General features: G+C 34.4%; 3 protein-coding genes and 1 long non-coding RNA gene across 11 annotated transcripts; 2 read left to right on the top strand and 2 right to left on the bottom strand.

The window, feature by feature from the left end:
- Positions 1-1,120: 1,120 nt before the first annotated feature.
- Positions 1,121-2,961, top strand: LOC105113073 (probable peroxidase 26). Its single transcript, XM_011009075.1, has 4 exons — positions 1,121-1,497; positions 1,635-1,814; positions 1,943-2,102; positions 2,365-2,961. Exons 1-4 carry the CDS (start codon positions 1,249-1,251, stop codon positions 2,799-2,801), a joined length of 1,026 nt encoding a protein of 341 aa, XP_011007377.1. The 5' UTR covers positions 1,121-1,248; the 3' UTR covers positions 2,802-2,961.
- LOC105113074 (small G protein signaling modulator 1) lies at positions 2,956-9,885 on the bottom strand. 8 transcript variants are annotated; one of them, XM_011009077.1, is made up of 12 exons: positions 9,737-9,884; positions 9,182-9,436; positions 8,971-9,069; positions 8,692-8,795; positions 7,088-7,896; positions 6,856-6,978; positions 6,642-6,730; positions 6,364-6,564; positions 5,298-5,699; positions 4,748-4,831; positions 4,335-4,592; positions 2,956-3,298 (listed from the first exon to the last, which is right to left on the bottom strand). In XM_011009077.1, exons 2-11 carry the CDS (start codon positions 9,320-9,322, stop codon positions 4,551-4,553), a joined length of 2,094 nt encoding a protein of 697 aa, XP_011007379.1. In that variant the 5' UTR covers positions 9,323-9,436; positions 9,737-9,884; the 3' UTR covers positions 2,956-3,298; positions 4,335-4,550. The 8 variants fall into 8 exon arrangements, with proteins under 8 accessions (XP_011007379.1, XP_011007382.1, XP_011007384.1 ...); XM_011009080.1 differs by having other exon boundaries at positions 2,956-3,252; positions 4,357-4,592; XM_011009082.1 differs by having other exon boundaries at positions 9,194-9,436.
- A 4,464-nt stretch (positions 9,886-14,349) lies between these two features.
- Positions 14,350-16,162, bottom strand: LOC105113072 (uncharacterized). Its single transcript, XR_839880.1, has 3 exons — positions 16,104-16,162; positions 15,110-15,191; positions 14,350-14,518 (listed from the first exon to the last, which is right to left on the bottom strand). It is a non-coding gene; the product is annotated as an uncharacterized LOC105113072 (long non-coding RNA).
- A 2,230-nt stretch (positions 16,163-18,392) lies between these two features.
- LOC105113071 (uncharacterized) lies at positions 18,393-24,260 on the top strand. The gene is made up of 5 exons (XM_011009074.1): positions 18,393-19,101; positions 19,527-19,631; positions 22,771-22,808; positions 23,022-23,729; positions 23,821-24,260. The coding sequence occupies exons 1-5, from the start codon at positions 18,447-18,449 to the stop codon at positions 23,899-23,901; spliced, it is 1,587 nt and encodes a 528-aa protein (XP_011007376.1). The 5' UTR covers positions 18,393-18,446; the 3' UTR covers positions 23,902-24,260.
- The last annotated feature ends 2,520 nt before the right edge of the window (positions 24,261-26,780 follow it).

The following is a 26,780-nucleotide window of genomic DNA, read 5'->3' as shown; positions in this document are numbered from 1 at the left end:
ACTCTTTCCAAAATATGATAAATTTATCTTATTTGGTATATTACCATACTTCCATAGTTATAGACTGGCTTCATGTCTGTGATTTGTCGGGTAACCAATCTTTTTTTTTCTTTTCTTTTTTTTTCTGGTAAGAAATGATTTTTAGGTGTTGCAATTGTGTCTTTTTTCAAGAGAAATATGTAATTGAGATCGTATATTTTAATTAGATAAAAAAAATAACAATAGATGGATTAAACTTACAAAGAAAAGTGATTAGAAGAACTGGGGAATTTTATTTTTCAAAATACTTATGAATCTATTTATAAAATACTTATTTTTTGATCTCCACATGAATATAATTAACTTTTTATTATATAGAAAAAAATTATGAAAAGCAAAAGGTAAGTATGAAATTACTCTGATACACTTTAAAACCAATCCCATCAAAGTCTGTAACCTACTTGCTTCCCATTTTATGAAAAAGAAAAAATATTTGTTATATCAATGAGCTTTCATTTCATTAATCACTATAAGATTCATTCTTGATAACTGCACGTTAATTACAAACAATCAAGATTCGTGCTCATATATGTGTTAAGACAACAGGGGGCTACTGGTATGTTATTATGAGATAATCGTGTCCACAAGATCGAACTCCAGTAAATGATTCATAATTACTGGCTTCAGGAGTGTTTGTAATTGCTGCGTGGTCATTTTTTTTAAAATGCTTTTTTTTAATTTTTAATTTTTTTTATTTTTTAATCATGATGTACTTGTATTAAAATTAAATTTTAAAAATAAAAAATATTATTTTAATATATTTTAAACCTTTTTTCATAGGACACCACACCACATAAATGTTAACGAGACTCTAGATACCTGAAATTTTTTGGATCACAGAAAATTGTGCCTAGTAGAATGAAAACCCTAAATCCAAGGTAGAAATCACATGCTTACACGTTACTTACTGATAACGATTCCTTCGTTGCTTAATAGCAAAATGGCGTAGAAGAATGTTGACCACACCTTGGAGCATGTGAGTAGCCGTATGCCCTCCCACGGTGCCTTAATACTAACATCATAGACTAAACATTATGATTAAAAACTATATAAATAGTTTATTTATCAAATTTAATCCAACCTGGTATTGTCGGTAATGCCACGTGGACTACCCCCAAAAGCTGGTCTATAAAAGAACTAAATCGTCGTTCATGTCATGCCACATTCTATGATCAGTTAATAAAGCTTGCTGCATTCATAGGAGATAAAATGACGAGAGGTCAGAAGTGCGTGTTTTTCCCGCTACTGGCTATTGCATTATGCTTGTGTATAGCGAATGTGGATGCCGGGATAACACTGCAACCACCGGTAAAGTTGAAATGGCATTACTACCGGCAGCATACTACATGCACCTATGCAGAGGAGTTTGTTAGGCACCAGGTAAAGTTATTTTGGAAGGCAGATAGAAGCATTACTGCCAAGCTTCTTCGGTTGCTCTACTCGGATTGCTTTGTGACTGTATGTCTCTCTCAACCATTCAATCTTACTCTTACGTTTCTTCCTTCCACTCTTATTCGGTGTCTTTACCCAGCAAGGCAAGCGATTTCACTTGCTGAGAAATAATTAGTACTTTGTTTCGTCTTGTCTAAACTTAGGGCTGTGATGCATCGATTCTTCTTGACGGACCAGACTCCGAGAAGACAGCACCACAAAACCGGGGTCTCGGAGGATTTGTGGCCATTGACAAAATAAAAGAAGTTCTTGAGGATCGGTGTCCTGGTGTCGTCTCTTGCGCTGATATTCTCAACCTGGCTACTAGGGATGCTGTTCATTTGGTAACATCCTACACAACCTGCATATTGCCCTAGACACAGTAGCAATAAGCCTATTTTGCCTAAATTCAAATTAAAACTTCATGGACACTTAAATCTTGTTACTAATCTATAACCCATCTACCCAACAGGCAGGCGGACCAGCTTATCCCGTTTTTACAGGAAGAAGGGATGGAATGTCATCAAAAGCAGCAACGGTGGATCTCCCATCACCATCCATCTCAGGGGGAGAAGCATTGGCATATTTCAAGTCTAGAGGCCTGGATGTGTTGGACCTTGGAACACTATTAGGTAAGCACCGAAAGTATTACAACTCGAGAAATCTGTATTATTTGACGAATCTATAAATGTGTTCCTTAGTTCGAAGGTTTTTCTATAGTCTTAATGTTAAAATCTTGTCCCACATAACTTAGTAACTGCGTAATTCTAAAGAAGTTCAAGTTGAAAAGAAAAAAAGTCAGTCAAATGCAAATGTGCCAAGTCAAGAGTTACTTCCACATATTGTCCCAAATTTACGTTCATATTCTGGCAATTCTCATATGACTCTTATCAGGGGCACACTCAATGGGGAGAACACATTGTCGCTACATTTTGGACCGACTGTACAATTTCAACAATACTGGAAGGCCAGACCCAAGCATGAACAAAGCATTTGCAGATCAAATGAGAAAGCAATGTCCCCAGAGAACCAAAAAGGGCCAATCTGACCCACTGGTGTTTCTAAACCCAGAATCTAGCTCTAAATACACCTTCACAGAATCCTTCTACAAGAGGGTTCTCTCCTACCAGTCTGTCCTAGGAGTTGATCAGCAACTACTTTTCAGCAATGACACACTACAGATAACACAAGAATTTGCTGGTGGTTTTGAGTACTTAAGAAGGTCACTTGCTCTATCAATGAGTAGGATGGGAAACATCAATGTGCTAACGGGAAATGCAGGAGAGATACGCCGAAATTGCCGATACATAAATGATGGCAAAACCCAATAAAACCTAAGAGATGTGATCTTGATGAGGGTAGATTTGTCATCATAAAAATACTGTCAATTAAATGATATTGTTTTGTGTCGAGGATAGAGGATACAAATATGTGCCTGAAAAAAATGTTTCCTTTCTACAAATAAAATTACACAACTCCTGCTCAAGTTAAGAACTCATCTTCAGCATTTCAACCATTGCAATTGTTGATGACTTTCAATAACTTTTAGTTTATTTTTTGAACTCCTTTCAACAAAAGCACAAGGCAATCAAAATTGTCAAAACAATTTGCTCCCTCTCTACATCTCTTTTCTCTTTATAATAATTTGCCCTCTAAATACTTGGAAAAATGAAATCAACGGAAAAGAAAACATTGTCTTTGCCTAACCTGTGAGAATTATCATAGCAGTTAAATGATAAGAACCTGGATGCACCAAAGATGAACTTGTTGGCACCTTCAGATCTTTCCGTTGGCCTCAAAAGGAGGATAGGAAAATGAAAGGAGAATGCTGTAACATTGGAAAAAAAAACAGAGAACCACAATTCAAATGATACAGTTTGAAAATCCTTAAACTGACCACAACTACAATTATATGCATGGTCTAGCTTCAAAAAAATGTTACTGAACATCAAACTACAAGAAATGAAGTAAATAAACACACCAGCAGGTCCAAATTTATAATTCAAAAATGTGAGTCAAGCAATGATTATCCGCACCATGACCAAAAAAACCTTCTAAGGAATTAGATCAGTCCAAGCATGTAAAGTTATAAATTTCAGTTGAACCAATGTCCCAACCCATTCTTTACAGTGTAGAGATATTTTAGAAAATGACAATTTGCACAGTGCATCCTTCTTTATTCCCAGTAATCCTCATCTGCTGCAGCTAAATATGGTGTTTCAATGTAAGATGACCCAGGAGGGCGAACATATGTTATTACAGAATCAGAAATCTCAAACTCAAGAGCAAAGAAGTTCTCACATGTTTATGAGTGGAAGAAAGATACAGGTCAACAAAGGGCAAGACTTAAGTTCGACCATAAACTCTGTTAGGCTCCTTAAAGAAACTAACATGCCATTGAACAATGATAGTTTGAACAAAAACTTTATACCAACAATGAGCTTGTCACATATAGCACCTTCAGTGAAGCTTATTCTATTTGGCTTAGGGGAAAACCAAACAAAAATTAAAAAATAAATAAACCTTTTGAAAATTATCTGATATGAGGTATTTGTCCATAATCATTCTTCCATTTAACTACTGGTTTAATCTTTGATCTCATCAATCACATTTCTTTTGTTCACATAAACTGACCAAATTCAAAACTACAAAGAACCATGATCCAAAACACAAATACATGGCCCATAACCATTTCATCAAACCCACAACTCACTAATATGTATTTCATTTTAAGAATGATGCAAGTGATCATGATGAAGAACTTAGATGCCAAATAACACTCAAGTGTGTATGACTTTACAATTTTATTGGCACCAGGTAATTCATTGCAATAAGGAAAGGGAAGAGAACCCGACAGTAGTTACCTCACAAAGATGTGAAGGAGACAATGCAAGTACAATCAACTGTACAATATCTTTGAATGGCAACAGCACTTTTCTTTAAATAACTCCATCATAAAAGATCCAAATAACAAAACATTGTAAGGCCGTACTCAAAATCAGCATCCCAGACTACCACTACCAGCTCTAAGTGCCAACATGGTGCCTCTGTCAGTGAAATGAATACTAAAATTGGCAGTCTTATTCACCATTCTGGACTACAGGGTTCTTGCTTTTGATCAGCTGATTCAAAGAATTTAGTTTTAAGAAAGGCGTCATGAAAGAAAGATATACCACAGAAATGAACACTCATCTGACAGATGCAATTTCTATGTAGAGGAAAAGGAAAAACCAGATTACTGTTTAATTCAAGTGAAATAAATTAATGAGCACCTAACCTTGTAAAAATATTTCTTCCGAAGTTTGGTCGCTGTGCGTATGCATCTTTTAACATGAATCTTCAGCAGCCTATCATTGAAAATCTGCAATCATTTAAATACATGTCAATGAAATAAGTAAAATAATGAAACATAAAAAAGTCCTGTCATTAAATAACAAAAGTGTTTTTTTTTACTATGCATATATTGATGAGGATCCATGTGACATCGATCTTCAATTTAACAGTGATGAGGATCCATTTGACATCGATCTTCAATTTAACAGTGAAAATAGCCAGCAATTTTACAAGAACCCATAATCATACCAGACAGTAGTGCTGTTAATCCAAGAGCACAAATAGAGCAAAACTACCTCATATGTAAGTTCCTTAAGTTTCTTTTCTCGAGATCTAGTGCAAGAAGAAATTCCCTAGAGCACACTCAGATAAACTAGATTTATTTAGTCTCACAGATCACTTCAGGAGAGATAAGGATTAACAGTCACAAAGCTATGGCAAACACGTTAATTATAAGAAGACAGTGTAATAGAACTACAAAAGCATACACCTGCCTTTATCATATCATCAATCGAGCGAGTTTCTTTGATTATCTTTTGCCGGTTCATGATGAGAATAGCAGCGACACAGAAAACAGGTAATTCGTCATCCCCATTCTTAGTTGATGAGATTGCATTGGTAATCTGCATGCGGTCATTTCTTGACCAAAAGTTCTTTGTGAAACCACAAAAGTTATAAGCTGATGCGGATTTCATTCCAGTGTTGTCAGGCGTTGGGTGCTCAACATTTCCATGCTTTGATTGTGAACCATCCCTTGAACTACCATCACTATTTTCAATGCTTTCTTCCCTTGTATCTCCTTCACAATCCCTTGGAACATTTAGCAACAGTGCATCCAGGCAATTCTCCTCTAGATCACACACAACAGATTCATCAAAATCAGCAGCCCACATCATCTGCATTATCAACGATTTCATTAAAGTCAGAATAATTTCAACTTCCTGAGATAATGCAAAAAAGTTACAACCTCTCATTGGGATTCATGATTCTTCTGAAGACATGATGCTTTTAAAAAGCCATGATCATGCTAATTAAAAAAAAAAAAAAACATCAAACTGCATTAAAGGCCAGGGACTATCCATTGAGCTTAAATGAACTCAGAAGCACTTATCAGTGAAGTGCATTGCCATCCAACTTTCATAAAATTGATTCATGCTTTATTTCTACATTCAGAAATGCCTGATCCACACAATAATAGCAATGCCAGCCTTTTTCTTATGTTTCCTAGTTCAGTTGAACAATCACATGGTTCTGCAGACCAAACTTTTCATTCTAGTGCCACAAAGCAACACATTCCATTGCTGCATTCTCTTAGAAGAGAACAAACAGATTTCAGGAAATTATCCAGCAATCTTGACAGATTACCTAAGGATACAAAGAAACCTAGGAAGACTAAGTAATTACAGAAGACCTCTAGTTACATGGTATTCCATGTTATACCATAATCATCTTAGCAAAACTATTCAAGCTAGTTGTTGTCATGGTATACATGTTAGATCAAGACAATATTATAAAGTTTACAGTTTATTGCATTCAGTGCAGGAGAACAACTGAACAAACCTCCCACATCCGCAGAGCCTCACTAAAAGATAACTCTCGGCGGAAGAGAACCATCAGCATCCGGAATGCAAAATGGAGGCTTTCAGCACCAATACGTGATAGATGTGCAAACATTTCTTTGTCTGTGAGTTCCAAGATGTGCCACAATGCTTGCAACTGTTTCATGACCCCAGTTGGTCCTTCCATCTGAAAATTTTCACGCTGGATAGGAGGAAAACACATGTTAGAGAAGAACATCGAGCTATCCAGCTAAAAATGTTTGCCAGGGTTAGCAATACCATTCTCCGTAGAAGCATCTCAAAGCACCAAAATGCATCAGCATTGTCCTCAAAGAGAACAACAAAAGGAGACAGCAGATCGCTCATACCTAAAACCAGATAACCACATGATCATGCAAACTTTATGCTTAAAGTTTCAAATAGAATACAAATTTCATAGATTTGAACATAGGCAAGGGTTTTACTGAAGAACACTAAAATTTAATAGAGCAACCTTGACAATAACCAGTGGCTGGATCAACCCATGCATAGACAGCAAGGATGTCAGACATCCTAGCTAAATTTCTTTTATCCTCATAGAATTCAAGATGACTATCTGTTCTTACAACATCAACAACTGAAAGAAAAGGTTGTCAGCTCAAAGGAATAGCAATAACATTAAAATTCATGAGATACATTCAGTGCTTTTCTTTCAAAATGAAACCACAAATCTGTAACTGAGGTACCTATTCGATGCAATGTCCAGAGCCATTCAGACACTCTGTTCTCACCAGCAACCCCTCCATTAGATGTTGTTCCATTTAACAATGGTGTCTCAGGAACATCAGCTATTCTCAATTTGTCCACTATTTCTTTCTCATTACCAAGATTATTGGACTGTAATGCTGGTTCATGGTCCTCTTGTTGAACTAATTCAATTTCAGATTTCTTCTGAGGTGAAGCATGGTTAGATGTTTCCCCACTGGATTCAATAATTAAATCTACATTATTATTAATTTGAAAACTGTGCATCCTGTCATCTTGAAATCTCAATTTTCTTTGTGTACGTGGTTTGTCATCAAGCGCACCACTTTCTTTCTTATCTTCTCTCTTCTCAAACAAATTCGTGACAGGTAAAGGTGGAAAATCAAAATAACTCTCCACTACATACTCTGATCCATGAGCCTCTCCACCTCTTTTTGGAGAACTACTATTGAGTGGGCCAGAAGTAGGTATAAAACAAGAAGAATCATGTGCTGCACTATCTGAGCTTCCCCTCACACTGACAAGTCCAGCAGAATCACTAGAACTTTGCCCTGCACACGTGCATGCTGTATCTGTACAATTATTATTCCAATCGCTATAATTCTCTAAGCTGTTAGTAACATCTACAGAGGTTTGTCTACTTTTGACAGTAGCTTCTTCCCCTTTCCCATCATCCTTGGATGGTGTCCTCATATCCATAACTTTGGACCCCACAGCAAACGCAAGGGCACCGGTTCCTATACTTGAATGCATTTTTTGGCATTGCTCGATGAGGTCTCTGTAGCGTTCCCTGCATAAAAGACTTCATAAAGCTGGGGATTCTAGACAGTTCAACGATACTAAAAAAACTAAAACAGCTTCTTTTGCCCACGTACTCCAATAATATCTTGGTTAAGCCAGATAAATACACACCACACATGCACAAAAGAAGAAGAAGAAGAAGAAGAAGAATCAATAATAAACCGTGTTAAAAGCTAACCATTGCATCATGCAAGTATGGCAAACTGAAAAAGAAATCAATATGGTATACATCATAGGTTTAGTGAAAAGAAAACGAGAGGAAAAAAAAAAGATCAAAGGTATGGAGTTAATGATATTTTCATTATGCTAATATACATGATGTGCACGCATCATGTTTTGTTATCTGCAAACTCTCTAATGACAGTCTGCTGCCGCTTTTTGGGTTATGTCCAGTCTGGCAGTGATGATAGCAAAAGGATCACAGCAATTCTTTTTAAATGGAAGAACTGAACCCTGTCTATTAAGACTGAAAGGTGAGCATGATACAACTGCAATAGGGCTCAACTTAATAATGCTGAAACCCAAAAGAGAATATTTTGTATGGGCATGCATGTCTTTGGCTAAGACCATAACAGCCAACAACATAAAATCTTCCCTCTTTTTATCCATGTATATAAGCAAAGACTGGAATGGAAAGCTAACGATGAAAAACTATAGACAGCTCTCATGCATTCTTAGTTTGGCATGAAAGCCAAAACAACAAAGAATCAGCTAATATTGGGCGCTCAAATAACACATAAATTTAGCATCTGAATATGGTCAAAAATTGAAAAAACTTAAATACCTTCGTGCTGCCCTCAGCTGCCTCCGGTACTCAGCAGTGGTTCCCAGTGTATAACAGCCAAGTAGAAACTCCCAAACTTGTGGCCTAATAGATGGGTCCACACCCTGCCATGCAGCAAACAACGTTAAATAGTTACATGGAAAGTGCAACCCACTTCATAATGATAAGCGAACGAAAATTATATGCAAGAACCAAATCAGCACCATCTCATTATTCAAAGGAGGACTGAAAATGGAATTAATGAATGATATCAAATATAGCAACCGTGAAACAGCATACCCCTAAAACAATCAACTTCAGCGCTTTCCGAAAACTTGAAACCTTTCCATTACTATCAAAAGTCGATTGCCACTTCTCCGGCTTAAGCATTCTTCCTACCTGCCGCATCAAAAACATAATCCCGATCACAATCGTAACTATAAACGAACAACATGAAACATAACAAAATATAAAAAGTAACTGAATAAATGAGAGACAGTAGTAGTCTTACAAGTATAACAACCTTTATAGGTGATTGTGAAAGACAAGGCTCTCCTATATCCCTCACCATTGTCCCTACTCTCTGTAAATTCGCCACCGCAATCGCTTTTCCACATTTCCATTGCTTCTCCTCTCTCTCCCCACCGGACATTTACAAAAAAAAAAAAAAATCCCCTCTCTCTCTTCCTCTCACTCTCTTTCTCTCTCGAAGTAGTTTCTTAATCCTTCCAAATTATCATCACCGCGTAACTGAGAAAATCAACAACTGCAGTTGTGAAAATCAAAGTTAATCAACCCTAATTAACTGATTATTCGATTAATAAATGCAGAAAAATAAACGAATGTAAACGAAAAAAAAATTACATGAAATCAATCAATAAAATAACGATAAATTGGAAGCTTCGATAGAAATGGAATCGATAAGCAGCAGTGATCGGATGATCAGATCAAAATGTATGTACGCATGGAAATACGAATAATAGAGGCGTCTATGAAGGTGTGTGTGTGTATGCATACGTACAAACGTACGGATAGAGAGAGAGAGAGAGAGAGAGAGAGAGAGTACCTGACGAATGAAAATGAGATCGCTAAAAATGACGAAGAAGAAGAGAAAAGGAGGAGGAGGAGGAGGAGGAGGAGGAGCTTGTTGTCCTCCGTCGCCATTTACTTGAAGAATTTTTTTTAAGAGAAGAAAATAATAAAAGAAAAAAAAAAAAGACCGTTTCTTCTCTCTCTTTCTTAATTTGTTAAAAAAAATTGAATTTGTTTTTTCTGTAAAAAAATTGTTTAATGTCAATTTTAGTGAATTAACTGTAATAATTAAACTGTAATTATTAATATTTATAATATTAGAAGAGAAGGATGCAAGGATGAGAGGAAAGACTTTTTATATTTTTAGACGTTTTTCTATAACTATTTTCGTGTCTATTTGTAAAGATTTTTTGAATTTTTTATTTTAAAAAATATAAAATTAATATTTTTTCAATATTTTTATTGTATTATATTAAAAATATAAAAAATATCATTTTAATTTATTAAAAAAAACTCTAAATTACCATGTCATTCGTTTCATATTATTATTTATTAATGGAAATCAACTAATAAAATCAAGGATAACAAGAAATTATATAGTAAAATCATGGAGAATTTAGCATTTTGAGGCTGTTGTGGATGAAATTTTTTTTTTTGAAAATTAACTACTAATTAGGAATAAAATTTATGAGAATTAATTAGAAACAGATGCATGTAGTTAATTATTGCCAGTTTAATTGAATCATGCATGCTGGCTTAATTTGGAAGAGAATTTTATTACATTATCTGGCATGCAAGTAGTATTGTTTTTTAGCGGTATGAGGAATATATGATTCATTCATTTTGCTAGATTTTTAAGAGGGTTCAATTATAGATTAATCCAATTTATATTTAGAATATATAAGAAAAAAAATCGTAATATTTAATTATTCAAATTAATATTTTCTTGTTTTTCATTATTTAATAATACAATATCCATTCTTTTCCCATAACATTCATCCTTGATTTTTTAATAATTAGAAACAACAATCGTATTTATATTTAATTGAGAATTTTTGAAAATTCAATGGTGACATTAATTAAAAAAAATAAGTTGATAATAATATCAAGATTACCTATATATTTTATTTTATTTTATTTTAAGGTATAAAAATAAGAGTATTTATGATTTTCTATTTTCATATAATATATTTTTTAGAAATCAAATTACAAGTAGACTATTCATATGTATGCAATGCATTGATAATAACTTCTTTTTATTATTCGTAACTTATACATCAATTAAAATTAAATTCTTAACTTGAATAATTTTTTTAAAGAACATTTTTATCTCGATATAATCCGTTTATTATATTTAATAAATTTATCTAAATATTACCCCTTAGATTTAAACCTAAAAAGGGATGCAATATGAATGTCAACGGAAGTGGTATATTAAAATAGAATCAACCTAACATATAAAATAGTAATAATTAATTTGAATAATTCTTTGTTCGTAACATATATCTGACCAAACATTTGGCAATCTCCAAAAGGAAACCTTTTTGTTGCAACTAACATTTTATATATATAAATATATTAGCTTTTTGTCAATTTGAAAATGACTGTTTTGATAAATGATTTTTTTATTGCTCAATTAGCCGGCAAATATAAAATCCAAATAAATAAATATGGAGAGAAGAAAATGAGTGTTAATTATTTTTCATAACTCGAAGTCAAGATTATACTTTTCTCCAATTAGATGTTGATTTTACATGTAGATTTAAGCAGAAAAATCCAAAGGGATTTGAAATTCCTGGCCACTTCTTCGTCGTCTTATATGTGCAATTACTTTTCACATTAAGCTAATTATTATTTTGTTTTTTTGTCGTAACTTAGATGCTTTTTACACCATCACCACAGTAGTTTTTGTGTTGGAATTTTCGTAATATAGTTTGTTTATTTTTATTTTACAAGTGTTTTTAAAATAATTATTTTTTATTTTAAATATTTTTTTGATATTTTGATATTTTTTTTATATTTTAATATTAAAAATAAATTTAAAAAAAATTATTTCAATATATTTATAAAAAAATATTTTCAAAAACAACAACAATTATTATATTATCATGTGACATATAATCACTGATTTTTTGCTTTCAGCTCATATTTTTTCACCTCTGTTATGTCCCTATTTTTTAATTTAAATCATTTATATATAATTTGGCCAGCAACATTAATTATTTTCATAGCTTCTTTTTAATTTTCATCATCTATCAAAATTAATAAACATTATTATTTAATTTTAAGAAATAACTCAATTAGTTAGATTTTAAATTTATTTTTTAATAATTAAAATTTTAAGTTTTTTTAGATCATTAAAAGTTTATATAATTATTAATTTAAAAATTTATAAAATTAGTCGAGATATACTAATGCAATTATTAATATTAATAAAAAAAATAAATCACTTGCATTCAAATTTCAGAGTAGGAAATCAACTATAGTTGTTTTTTCACTTATTTTTGTATTTGTTATTGTCTTTTATTTTGTTACTAGTCCTCCTATCTCAAAAAATTCTTGAAAAAAAACAATATTTAGAATTCATCCCAGGGGTGAGCATATGGTATTCCATTTGGATTAAAAAAAAAACTCGATATAATCAAATCTTTTATCAGCCAAATCAATTCAAAAGTTTGGTTTTATATTTGTTAAATAAATAAATCCAATTTGAATTAGAATACACTATCTCGTTATCCGCATTAAGCTACGCAATGACAAAATTATCCCTTGATCAGAAGGTTAAAAATTTAAACTTCAATGACATCTGGGTCTTTTTATTGGAAAATACAAAAAGGCTACCGAAAGTTAGTTAAAATTGTTTTTTATTTTAAGGGTAAACAAATTATTTTTATGCATGTTTTATATAAAAATACAAAAGTAATCCTTAATGTGAGCTTAATAATTTATTTTTCAAGAGTAGTGATGTAAATTTATTATACTATTAGAATATGAAATACCTGTTTTATCCCTAGTTAATTTAAAAATATCAAAATGTTTTCATTGCAAAGATGAACTTATTTTCAACCATCAGCCTATCAGTTTTTCTTTTTCAAAAAGCAAGAAAGTGAAAACACTATTTTCAATGTTTATAAGTGAACAATATTTTCATCTCTTTTTTTCAGGTTTTTTATTTTTTATTTTTTTTGTTTGCAAGTAGTTTTTCATTTCTAAAATATGATTTAAAAAAAATTATAACTAAATTATTTAATAAATTGAAAAATCTTTAGATTTGATTAATTTTAAGTTTAATAATTATAATTAAATTATTAAGTAAAATTATTTAATAAACTCACATGATCATATTTTCATTCTTATAGCTGAAGAAGCCCCCAATTGACTAAGTCAATAAAAAGAGACTCAAGCAACATATTGAAATGGAAGGCAAGGTGAAAGCCTTACCATCTTCTTCCAAGTGTCTATCTATTACTCAACAAATAAAAAATAATAATAATAATAACAATAACAATAATATAAGTTTGCAATTTTCCTGTAGCCACGATGTTTTTCATCACCGTTTCAATCCTTGATCTTTCCATCTGTTATTAAGGGAGCTGATTGAAAATCTCAAATCTCTTGATTAGTTAAGTTTTTATTTTTACTTAGATTCTTATTTAAATGAATTAGAGACAAGGTAATAACTTAATATTATTCGACTTAGTTAAATATTGAACCCAAATCTATATAGGTTCAATGAGTTATTAGATCTAGTAATTACGAGTTCAACAAAGCACTGAGTTTAAATATATACGAGTCTGATAAGTTGCTAGATCTAATATTCTTAAGATCAACTAAGTGCATTGCCCACATACATATCAGTCTGATGAATTATCAAACCTATTATTTTTTAGCTTAGTTAAACACTAAACTCAATTACAAGTAGCTTTGATAATCTTGTCATGCTTTATTTTGAGCCATGTTATTATGATATGTGAGAGGTATTTTTTATTTTTGACACCTGGAGGTTTTAATAGTATTAGAAAAACATAACTTCTTAGTACTCCCCAAATTAAATAGTAAGAATGATGGGTTATAAAGATTTTTTTCACCCTTATCTCTACTCGTGATAAAAGATGAAAACTTTATTTATAAACCCTTTTCTATATACCCTGCTGAAGTTTTTTCTTTAACCATTAGTCGTAAAAAAAAAAAATTCAATCATAAACTTAGCTACAAATATAACAAAGAATAAGGAAGTTGCATATTTTACAATATGACCTAATAATATCTTTGACTATCCTATTAACATCATGCTTAACTCACGTTGAGGCTAGCACAACTCACATTTTCTTTTCATTCGAGCTTAGACAAGGATTGCTATTTACATCATGGGAAAGAATATTTGAGTTATGAAAACAACCCTAGATTCACTACTTTCCACCTCTAGGATTTATTGACTTACCATATCTTATTGTTAACTATTTTCTCCACCATTTCTTAACATGCATAGAACATTTGAGTTATGAAAACAATCCTAGATTCTGTCACGACCCGAATCCCGGATCCATGACCGGCACATAGGCAAGGTTCCCCTCCAAGGTTCCGTACCTATGCGAACCCAAACTTACATACAAATTTATCCTAACTCAATCAGAGTTCAACGCAGCATTAATAACAAAATCAACTTCATAATATAATTGAATTGTCTTAATACAAGAGTTAATATAATTTTATAGTTTTGGAGCACTAATTAGAGATAAAGGAAAATGCACGGATTACAACCAAAAGAGCAGGTTCTGAAGGTCCAACAAAAGTGACCTGCTATCAAGCTATAAGCCTGAAAATGATAAATAATGAGAGTGTGAGTTTAACAACTCAGTGAGTAGATAATGTTCAATATACACACACGAAATAATACAATAATGAGAAATATATATACAAGTATGAATTTAGGTTCTTATAAAAAGGTTTCTCAAATAGGCCATAACAAGAATATCATATGGTAAAATCATTAGAAAATCAAAATGCAATGAGCATGAGGCTCCGTACTGTGGGATGATCAGTCCACACAGGTTGGTGACTCCCCCGACCAACTAGGGTTCAGATACGATGTGCACAAAGACTAACACTACCCTGTTAGCATGAGTATTCTGACTGACATACCATAGGGTTATAATCATAATCAAATAGACATATTAATATCTCAAGGCTCAACTCATGACATCAATCAAATGAGGAGCTATCAATTCAGAAGTCAATCCAAAATACATACTGGTTCATATCAAGAATTCGGATTCAACAAATGATCATGCTTATCATAACAAGGATAATAATCACCATATATATTATCAAGAAGCATGATCCAATTCATATTAACAAATCAAATATTTATAATATTTCTCATGCATATGGAAAATTATCCACTCACCTGACTCGAAAGCAAACAGAAATCAAAAGCAAACACCGAAGAAAATCCTACTGACGTCCTGCCGGGAGAATATCATGATTATCTGAATACAAAGGAGACATATTCAAGAATGACTCAAAAGAATATATAACCTATTTAATACACTTATTTAAGGATATATTCTATAACCCTATATATTTTTGAACTAATTAGTTATATTCCAAAAACCCAAAAATTAACGGTTTTCTCAAAATCTAATCCATAATAAAACAAATAATAAAATTAGTAATACTTCACTAACTAACCCTCAATTATTCATCAAACACATCTGTAAAAGCTAATATTACAGCTAGGGACTAATCTGTAATTTATTATATTTTTAAGGGTCAAATTGTAACTTAATCCATTTGGAGGACGAAACTAAACTTATCATAAATCCATGAATATACTGAAATTCTGACCATAATCAATCCTCATTTCTGTCCAGATCATCTCATTATACTCCAGGGACCATTCTGGAATTTTATCAAATTTTTAGGGTTAAATGGTAATTTTTGTCAAATTGAAGGACCAAATTGAAAGTGTTAAAATTTCATAACTATACAGGAATTCTGCCCATAATTTATCTTTTATTCTGTTCAGAATCTCGGAATATGCCCCAGGGACCAATCTGTAAATTTTTCAAAGTTTGGGGACTAAACTGTAATTTCCACAAATTGAAGGACCAAAATGAATTTTCATCATCTTCAACCTCCAACCCAGAATTTCAACAGAAACCCACTGTTCTTTCCTTATTTCTAACATAATTTCACCATTCAAACAAAATCATAACTTAAAATCATCATCTTTCAATTCAATCTCTCAAAATCCACCAAATAATCCATTACCCATAACAATCAACCCATAAAATTCAATTAATTCATCAATCAAACCCAAAACACAAATTTTCAAAACCCTAACATTTATCAAAACCAAAATTAAAACTTAATCAACACATATTTATATATAATCTTACCTTTAAACTTATTTCCTTCAACTCCTTTCTATTTTTCTTCTAATTTCTCTCTTTTCTCTTCTTCTTCTTTCTCCCTTCTTTCTCCTGCCGATTCTCTCTAATTTCAGATCATTTATTTTTTTTTTTTACTTTCTATTTATATTTATCAAATTTTGTTGAATTACTACACTACCCCTCATTCATTTATACCTACACTTTAAGCCACCAAGGGTTTTATTATATTTTCCTACTTATTTATTCAAAACATTACAGATTCACTACTTTGCACCTCTAGGATTTACTGACTTATCATATTTTACTGTAAACCATTTTCCCCACCATTTCTTAACATGCATAGGCTTTTCACATAGAGTTCCCTTCATGGTTTTTATTGGTTTATTGGTGAAGGTGAAAAACCAATATATATTATTGTTATTATTAATACGAGCAACTAAATAATAATAATTTCTAAAAGTATTAATTATAAGCTCGATTCTGATGAGCCTATAAAACTTATTAAAGATGGACGAAGTGATTTGTTTATTAGGATACAACTAGTCTAAACCTAGCTGGTAATATCTAAACATTTCTCTCGTGAATCCTTGAAGAGGAAAGGAATACCTCATCATGTACATGTAAAAGGGGGAGGGGTTGTAAGTCCAAGGTCTTTTGGCTGACACGCCTAGCTTGATCAAACATCTAAGCTATGTAATCTCTTAGCTATAGACGAGAAACAAACTCGATGTCCTCCGCATATAAAATTCTAGGAACGTCATCCACGAGGGTTTGAGGTAGCCTTTAGTAATGGCAGGAGAAGGATTTCTGCAAAGAGAGTTACTCTTCCTCTGTCAAAGGTGGACGTCAGGATGCCACCCCCTTTAGTTCATGCCTCGTTTAAATGACCCTTGCCCCGTGCTGCTTCTTCCAATCTTAGATCGGAAACTAAACTTCTTTTTGGAAGCAACAACACCTTTTGAATCCATGTTTATGTTTAAAGTAGATAAGGAAAAAATCAACAATCGTAGTTTTATTTCTTTTAAGGATAATGATGTAAATTTATTATATTATCAGAAAATAAAATACTCATTCTGTCTCTAATCAATTAAAAAAAAAATACCAAGATATTCCCACTGCAAAGATGATTCTATCATCAACCATTAGCCTATTATTGAAGGTAAAAACATTGTTCCGTCTAAAATGCAATGGGTTTAGGTGAATAGTGTTTTCACCTTTTCTTCTAGTTTTTTATTTTTTGGATTACAGGTTGTTTCTAAAATCTGATTTATAAAAAAAATATTATAACAACAATTATTTAATAATTTAGAAAAATCTTTCAGTTTGATTAATTTTGAGTTTAGTGTCTCGTCAACTGACAGGATCATATTTTCATCCTTGCGGCCTTGAATTGGAAGAAGCCCCGGCTGACTGAGTCAATGAAAGGAGACTCAAGCAAGGTACTAAAAAAAAAATTGCCATGAAGAAGAATCAGTGCGATTTCCCCATATAATTTTGTAGAACCAGTCAGAATCCTTCTTTTTTATTATTTGCTACGCATGCTAAGATAACGTAACATGCCTTCACCTAACCTTTGTTTTTCTCTTTCTATCTTATTTAAGACTCTAAGAAAATGATTAACTACCTAATACGTTTTAGGTCTTGATCTTCTTCTGTTAGCTTCTTAAAGTAAGCTATCGAATCCAAATAACAAATTGATATGGAAATTTCAAGGAAGCAACAGCTGAATAGAAAATGGAAATTGATATCTAGAATGACATTTTTGGGCTGAACTTCTCTGCTTAAAATGGTCACTTGTTTCTCATGATCATCGCCCATCTACTAGAGTAAAGTCATTCAGTTCATTGAGAGTCGTTTGTTATTGCTTTGTTGCTCAAAATGGCCACTCTTCTTCTCAACAAACTGTTAGCCTCTGCTAAGGCGATTGAAGATGGTGATCTGAATCTTGCAGAGACAGTTTTCAAGGAGATTAAACGCCTAAATGATGCCAATACCAGCACAGCAACAAGAAAACTTGTCAGATTCTATGCTGAAGCGCTCATTCGGAGACTCTACAAACTGTATCCTCGAAATCCTACTCCATTAGCACCTTCCACGGATTCATATTACATCAGGTGCTGGCGATTTCTTCCTTTCGTATGGTTTGCAGAGAAAAGCAGCCACCATTCCATCCTTGATGCCGTTGTTGGAAAAAAGAAAGTCCATGTTATCAACTTCTCTAATATGGAATTCAATATGATGATTCGAGATTTGATGCGTGATCTAGTGAAGAAGGTAGGCAGTGGACTGTCTTTCCAAGTAACAAATATCAGACCTAAACTGTCAAACAACGAAGAGTACCTCCAAGAAATGGATCGCGTCCTAGCTGCAGAGGCTAAAACACTTCGCCTGACAGATTTCAAATTAGACCATGTATTTGCCAATACTGCAGCAGGTATTGTTGAATCCACTCTCAATCTCAAAAGAACAAGCGAGGACGAGGCGATAGTTGTGAAATGGGAGTTTGAACTTCACAAATTGATCTTAGTGCCCGGTGCACTCGAGAAGGTTTTGTCAAAACTGAAGGAACTCAGACCAGAAATCATGGTAATTGTGGAACAGGAAGCCAACCACAACAGTCCTGATATCTTGGACCGACTTGCCCAATCATTCCCATACTACTCCAGCGTATTTGACTCCATAGAGAAAGATACGACCGAATATGATCTCGAAAACAAGATATCGTGGGAGATGGATTTTAGGCGGCAGATCACTAATGTGGTGGCGCGAGAGGACATCCAGCATGCTGAGAGACATGAAACACAGGCTTGGTGGCGAGATCAGCTGCGTCGTTCAGGATTTCATCCTGTTCGCCAGTGGTTCAATCATATAAGGGGTTTTCTTTTCAGTGACTTGACTCAATACACTATAGAAGGAAAGAATGGATGTCCCTTCCTACGTCGATACACTGTCCCTCTAGTTATCACATCAGCATGGAAACCCGAACTTGCTCAGTCTGATGGAGGTACTGGACAATCTCATTCCACTCTTTGTTTCTCTTAAAACAAGAAATACGAAACATTTTTTTTTGTTTCGAAAAAATGATATCAAACATCTCACATTTCTTTACTATGATGATTATTATTATTGTTTATTTTTCACTACAAATTAACGCAATTATATAAATGTCAGTTGGAAAAATATATTTGAGGTTAGCAACTATTCATTCATGTGTATTGAGGAAGGTCTTCTCTCACAATCCTATAAAGCTCTTTGTCCTTGTATTTTGCATATTTTGTTAATTTAATTAGAGGGAATGTGAGGTTTACTTGTAATTATTTGACCATTAAAACTCTGAAATATCTCAATTCAAAAAGCTTAAACTATTAAATAAGAGTTCAAGAATGATTATATATTAGTCTATAACATGGTGAAATGCTAATCATGCAGGATCGGACAACAAGGAGAACGTGGGCAGTCCAGAATCCATGTTGTTAGGTCTAGAGTTCAATGATCTTAGCATAATACAAAATGAATGCGAGGAAGAAGGTGATCCTTGTTAGGATACTGGCATGCAAACCCGACAAGACAAAAGGTAAGGGATAAGATAAAATAAGAAATGACACACAAGAATTTACGTGATTCACCCAATTTGGCTACGTCCACGGGCAAGTATAGAAGAATTTTACTAAGTAATGTGGGAATACAATTTCTCTCTAATAATAGGAGAACAACAAAAATCTCTCTATTATTAGGAGAAAACACCTCACTTACTATCTCACAAATACCTCACAATTTTGTGGGATTACTCTCTTCTCACCCTCTCTTCTTTCTCTCTTGTGGTGTGTATATAATGCTTGGATGCATTGCCTATTTATAGGCAAGCATCCATGCAAAAGACAAGGGGTTAGGCAAATAGCATCAATTTGGTGCATACAATTTTTGACTAAGATGGCTACACCTTCTCCCACCATTTTTGACTAAGGTGTAAAAGGATGACTACACCTTCTCCCACCATTTTTGACTAAGGTGGTTAGCTTCACATTCTCCCACTTGAAGACTTTGATGATTGAATCAAGTCTTCACACTTGATCATTTGTGCTTCTTCTATCCTTTCTATACTTGCCATCTTCATGCTACTTACGTTTCTGCTAGGCCGTAAGAGGATCTGCACCATATATACTTATCAGTGTTAACCGGTTTCGTCAAAGCATCTGCTGGGTTTTCCTTTGTGTGAATCTTCTGAAAATCCACACTTCCATCTTCCACCACTTCGCGAACAAAGTGATACTGAACATCTATGTGTTTTGTTATTGAATGAAATGCTGGATTCCTTGCAATATGCAAGGCACTTTGACTATCACAATACAAAAGAATATTCTCTTGTTTGTGCCCGAGCTTCTCCATAAGTTTCTTCATCCATATTGCTTCTTTACAAGCTTGTGTAGCTGCCATGTACTCAGCTTCTGTTGTGGATAACGCTACAACAGTCTGAAGTTTAGAAACCCAACTCACAGCTCCTCCTGCAATTATGAACACATAGCCTGTAGTGGACTTCCTTTTCTCAAGGTCACCAGCAAAATCTGAATCAACATAACCTCTGATAGTAAATTCTGATCCTCCATAACATAATGCAACATCTGAGGTACCCTTGATGTATCTCAAGATCCTCTTAATAGTATTCCAATGCTCTTTACCAGAATTTGCCATGTATCGACTAACTGCTCCCACTGCTTGTGCAATGTCCGGTCTTGTACATATCATAGCAAACATTAAACTTCCCACTGCTGATGCATACAGTACTCGAGACATCTCCATCCTCTCTGCTTCATTGCTAGGAGACATACTTGAGGATAATTTGAAGTTAATAGGAAGTGGGGTGGAAATTGGCTTACAATCTTGCATGTTGAAGCGTCGCAAGATCTTCTTCAAATAATTCTTTTGAGAAAGCCAAATCTTCCTCTTACTTCTGTCTCGGTAAATTTGCATCCCTAGAATCTTGTTTGCTGGTCCCAAGTCCTTCATATCAAATTCCCTAGCCAACTGTGCCTTCAATTCTTGGACTCGATCTTTATTGGGGCCTATCACCAACATGTCATCCACGTACAACAACAAAATGATGAAATCTCACCAGATGTTGAGAAATCAGGTATAAAACCAGGATACCCCAAATCACTTGTAAAGGAAAGCCGCAACAAAGCTAGCAAATGGTTGTATATACGAAAAGACAATACGATGGATAGATATGGCCTAAGAAGTTCTGGTTAGGAGATTGGGTTTTAAGCGGGACCGTTGTGACCCCTCCAATCTTTCCTAGGAACTTGCTTAGTGGAAGGATTATCCATATGGTACTATTTTCGTATATGTGACAGTTTGTTATGAAACTATTGAAGACTAGCAGGATGACGGCACAAAGGAACAATTGGGTTCCGTATGATCAAGGATTTGATGGAGTGGTGATTTCTCCAAGGAAGTTAGATTCGGTGACTATAATTTCTCGAGGGGAGAATTGATGAAGACCCTGATAATGAAAGAGAAATACAGCAAAGGGATAAAGATTGGCACCCTATTTAAACTTGCATAGATGTTGTGACAGGATGAGCTGCTGTCAAACATAAGCAAGGAATAGGGAGAAATCTGGAGAACCAAAATTGCACGAGAGCACATGAAGATTGTGTAGGAGTACCCGGAGGATCCAACGAGGTACTATAATGAGACAACAGGTGCAAGGAGAAGAAGAGTTCCCAGATGAAGCTCAGAGCAGAGACTATGAAAAAGTTGTACAACAAAAAGTTTCTTGTGCTCTTGATAAAGGCAACAAGCGAGGACCTTTCAATGCATGCAAGGATGGAAGGATGAGCTGTTGCAGATGCACCTAATTGAGGGGGTGCAAACGCTTGTGATAAAAGGCGACCGCCTATGATGAAAGGCGAAGACACCAAAGGGAGTTGGTGCGGGTGGAGCTGTTAAGCAGAAAAGGCGTAGAAGCTCCAAACATAGAAATTGAGGTGGAGGATTGCGAGGAGTATACCGCAACTTTCTCTTTCTATGTAATTAGTGGCAAAGAATTTATGGAGCCACTTTGAAGCATCTTAGCTAAAGGAGGATGCGACTGCCTATAAAAGGCGAAGACACCTTAAAGAGAAGGTATGAGGGCTATGAGATGAGCCCATGATCAGACCGCCGCATGACGACGAGCGGAGACACCTCAGGAGAAGGTGTGAGGGCCGTGGAAGGAGCCCAGTTCAGAACGCCCCAGAGCCAATGTGATGGCTAGGTATGAGTGGACAGATGGATAGCCAATAAAAGGGCTATGATAAGTATGGAGACAAATGCAGGATTGACTTTCATGGATATTGCCCCCATGCTAAAGATCAATGAGCTAGAAGAAATTTACCTTGGACAATAAGTGGATGACTTGTGGAGCATTAAGACATGGCTGCAATGAAGGAGCAGAGGGCATGCGCAGGTTCCGGGAACAAGTTGACTCTTGTCAAGGTGGTGAGCTCGGTAATGGCATTGTATATCCTCCTCCTCCATGTATTTGTTTTGTATTCTTTCTCTATCTCTAAATATATTAACTTCTCCCGTGGATGTAGGCGGTTTTACCGAACCACGTTAAATATTGTGTCAGTGTGCTTGGCTCTCCTATGAGCAAGTATCAGAACATCACCGGTCGAAATTCCCAACAATCCTACTATCATGAGAGAAGGAAATGTGTGGTCTTCAGAGGTGCCCCGTCCTGTATTTTCCTGCATGCTTTTTATCAGATTGCTATTTGTTTATATAGATGTCTAGGGAAATTAATAGGATACTCAAATCTTTAGTATTTCTTTCATACATAAAGAGTTTGATTGTCTCTTAATTTTTCTAAATTCTGTTATATCCTGCTACAATTCTTACAATTCTCCTCGATGAATGAGATTGCTTCTACGGTTTTTGCAGTGCCCCTCAATCAATGAGATTGCTGCTTCAGCTGAGATATTTGACATATTGGAATATGTGTGTCATGTATATAAGCTGCCCCTGGCACTAACATGGATATCGGATGGCAGAGATCCTGCCAAAAATTATGAGGGAAAAAACGTTCTACGCGTTGAGGATACTGCTTGCTACGTCAATGATTTAGGAGCAACAGAATTTGTTGAGATATGTGCAGAATTTGATATTGAGGAAGGGCAAGGTGTTGCTGGAAAAGCCCTTCTATCAGATATTTATTTTGTCCCCGATGTCTCTGAACTCGATCCAGCTGATTATCCATTTGTTTATGAAGCATGGGAGTTTGGCCTTCATGGTGCTGTTGCAATCAAGCTAAGAAGCACTTGCAGGAGCAGTATGGATTACATATTAGAATTTTTTCTCCCTTCAAAAATGAGAGAAATTTCAGAAAAACAACTTTTGGTGAATAAAATACTATCTGCCTTGCAGAAGAGCTGTAGGAATTCATGGATAGTTTGTGGAATGGATTTAAATGTGGCTGATGTTGTTTCTGAAGTTACCGCTGCTGAGATGTCTGATATCACACTGATGCCTAATTCTGGCAACTCTCCATCAGCTTCAAATGCTGATGGTTCAAATCCAAATAATATCTTGGGATGGAATATGCTTAGCCCAGTGGGTGACTTAGTGGAAATATGTGAGACTGATGAAAAGGTGCATTTCTTAACATCAAATTTATCCTATAATTGAGCCCAGATTAAACATTGTAGTATATTATATAGCTTTCTTGATTGTCTCTTAACAGGAAACTGGAGAATCGAAAGCCATACTGGGACCTGCTTCAAATGCTGACAAGGAGATGGTCAGCTTATCTATAAATAAATAATGGAAACAAATCTGAGGTGTAGGAGTTCTTCAATGCTGAAAAGCTCTGGATTATTAAGGTGTTCTCAAGGCTGCAGCGCAGCACTAGACTGCACCTACAAAACAAGTCATGAACTCAAGAAACATCAGCGTTTTATCTTCTTCTTTATTTCCTCCCCTTTTCTTCTTTCTTCTCATCTGGTATTTCTTGTTTCATGAAGATAAAGTTCATTGCAGCGCCACAAGAAAGATGAAGTTCGTCTTGAACTCACCAATCCAAACAAACACCCAGTCATGAACTAGACTGTTTTTTATCTTTGCTATCTATTTATAACTTTGTTCTGTCATGAAAAAATAAATGGGATCAATAGATTTTAACTTCTTTTCTTCTTCTTCATGATGGGGAAACCAGTTGCATAATTTTATACAGAATTGATAAGCACAGAGTATACAAGAAACAAATGATATGAAGATTCTACAGCTCCCATTATTATATATGGCTGGCTCTGCACTTTTGTAATGAAGAAGTTCTACAGAAAATTATCAGTTGACAGAGCAAGGAAGAACAAGAGAAGAACAGCTAAATTATAGATGGCTTAGTGGGAGAGTTTAATAAACCAAATTAAATTTTAATTATGCATGAATCATTTTTCTTTATGTTTCACGTCTCTTTTCAACAGCAGGCACAAGCGAAATCTTAATAAAACTTCATATCTTCAGATTCAACAAAGAACAAGAAATCATACTAGATGTAAACCTCCAAGACACAAATATTATTGTTTACATCTTAACCGGCCAACCAATAACTTAATGAGCAAGTGGTCTAATGCTCTAAAACGAATCTTGAAAATTCAACTCCTTCAAAATTAACACGGGGCTTATGCTGACTGATTATATGTTAACCTTGTTTGGCTCCTTCATTAATTAGTACTTCAGTGGGGGGCAGAATGGCTCTTTCTGTTGGCTCTCGAATTTTAAAACACCCAATCAGAATATCAACGCATGCACTTCCACGAAGGCAATGACTGATTCTGAATATAATAAAGCAGGATTAGGAGCTAATTTGCTTGCAAAGGCTTAATTAGGATTAGGTCCCGGATTAAAAGTTGTGGTCAGAAAACCGAAAGCTATGCAGAATCACTCCAAACTAGATTCGAAGTACCGTTTCCTTCCATCCTTGCACTGGTCTGACCTGTCAAGGCCGTAATCGATCTAGCACAGTCAATTTCATATATGATAGCTCAACTTATCTATAGCCTTCTACATCAATGTTTCTTGGCTGGAAGCTACTCATAATATCGAGTTTGTAGGCATTGTCATTGATGTTTTACTGCACCACCTCACAAGAACCAATCTTTCTATATCGAAGCTTGCTGTACTCCCTCACATGAGACCGATCATGAGTGAGCGCTGCATATACCAAGTCACCAGCCTCAAAAGTGACCTTCTTGTGATGACTATCTACCTGGGTTTTTTATTTAGCATTGTATATAGTGAGGAATTGTTTGCTCGAGCTAATCAATACGAGAGGAATAGGAGGCAACTCAAGTACATCGTACATAATTTCAAAAGGACTCAGCTCAGTAGTTTGATTTCTGGATCTATTACATGTGAACTTAGCTTGTGACAAGGCAAGGTCCCACTAATTTACCCTAATTCCGCAATATATTCTTTAAATTTTGATTTACCTTTTCTGTTTGTCCATCTATTAAATGATGGTAAGTACGATTGAAATTCAGCTTAATTCCCGTTTTCCCTCACAAACTATTCCAAAAATTGCTCATGAACTACAGAACTAGGTATTCTTGTTAGAGGTAATTGACCCAGGAATCTCCTGTAAATAAACCACCTTACCATTTTTTCCAAGAATAAGAATCAGTGCAATTTCCCAATGTAATTTCTTAGGGGTGTTTGGGAGTGCTTTTCAACAGCATTTCTAAAAAAAATTAAATATTTTTAATTTAAATTAATATATTTTTTATATTTTCAAATTATTTTAATATACTGATCTTAAAAATAATTTTTTAAAAATAAAAAAATATTATTAATATATTTTTTAAATAAAAAATATTTTAAAAAATAATTATAATTATACACCCAAACACGCTATTAGAATAGGTGAGAATCCCTCTTCTTCTTTTCTTTTTTAATTATTATTATTTCCTGCCCATGTTAAGATGATGTAACACTGCCTGTACCAGACAATTTTATTTTTTAAGACTTTTTAAGATATTGATCAACTACCTATATAATACGCCATAATTAGGTCTTGGTCTTCTTCTATATTTAGCTTCTTAGATTTGGAAATTTGTTGTTAGCGAATAGCATGACAACATACTGGGACAGGCTGATTATGATATAGTTATACTTATTTGGAAAAATCCTAGCTCGGCATTGGCCCTAACAATAATTATTGTTCAAACCCTCATTATGTTCATATTCCACGCTCCGATAACGTTGACAGCTCTTGAGGTGGCGTGCTAATTAGATCCACAACTTAAATAACCTTGATTTGTAGTAATGAAAGCGCCAGTTGCTGCTCTCCCTATCCTCTTGCAGGCACGTCTTCTCCAAAAACTCTCTCTCTGCTTTATCATTCTGATACATCTTGTTGTTACTCATTTTTTTAGCCATCTCCTGCTCTCTTTATCCTTCCTCGCTGCTACCGAAATTATCAGGATTCTTAGGCTAATTAGGATTCTTTATAATGATAAATTCATTCCTCTTTTACATGGGCTGTAAGGTTGAAATAAATTCTTTGAAAGTGGCACTAGAAAAACCTAGTTCTACTGCTGCCGCAATTTTATTTATTTATTTTTTTTGTTGTTTTGTTCCAACTTAGACCCTGATTCTGACTTGGGTTCGTGCAATATCTGACCATCCCAACTATATTCTATCACT

The sequence above is a fragment of the Populus euphratica genome, unplaced genomic scaffold, assembly GCF_000495115.2.
Source record: "Populus euphratica unplaced genomic scaffold, PopEup_1.0 scaffold387.1, whole genome shotgun sequence".
Taxonomy (NCBI): domain Eukaryota; kingdom Viridiplantae; phylum Streptophyta; class Magnoliopsida; order Malpighiales; family Salicaceae; genus Populus; species Populus euphratica.
The sequence above is the reverse complement of the archived record's forward strand: the minus strand, read 5'-3'. Positions and strand labels throughout refer to the sequence as shown.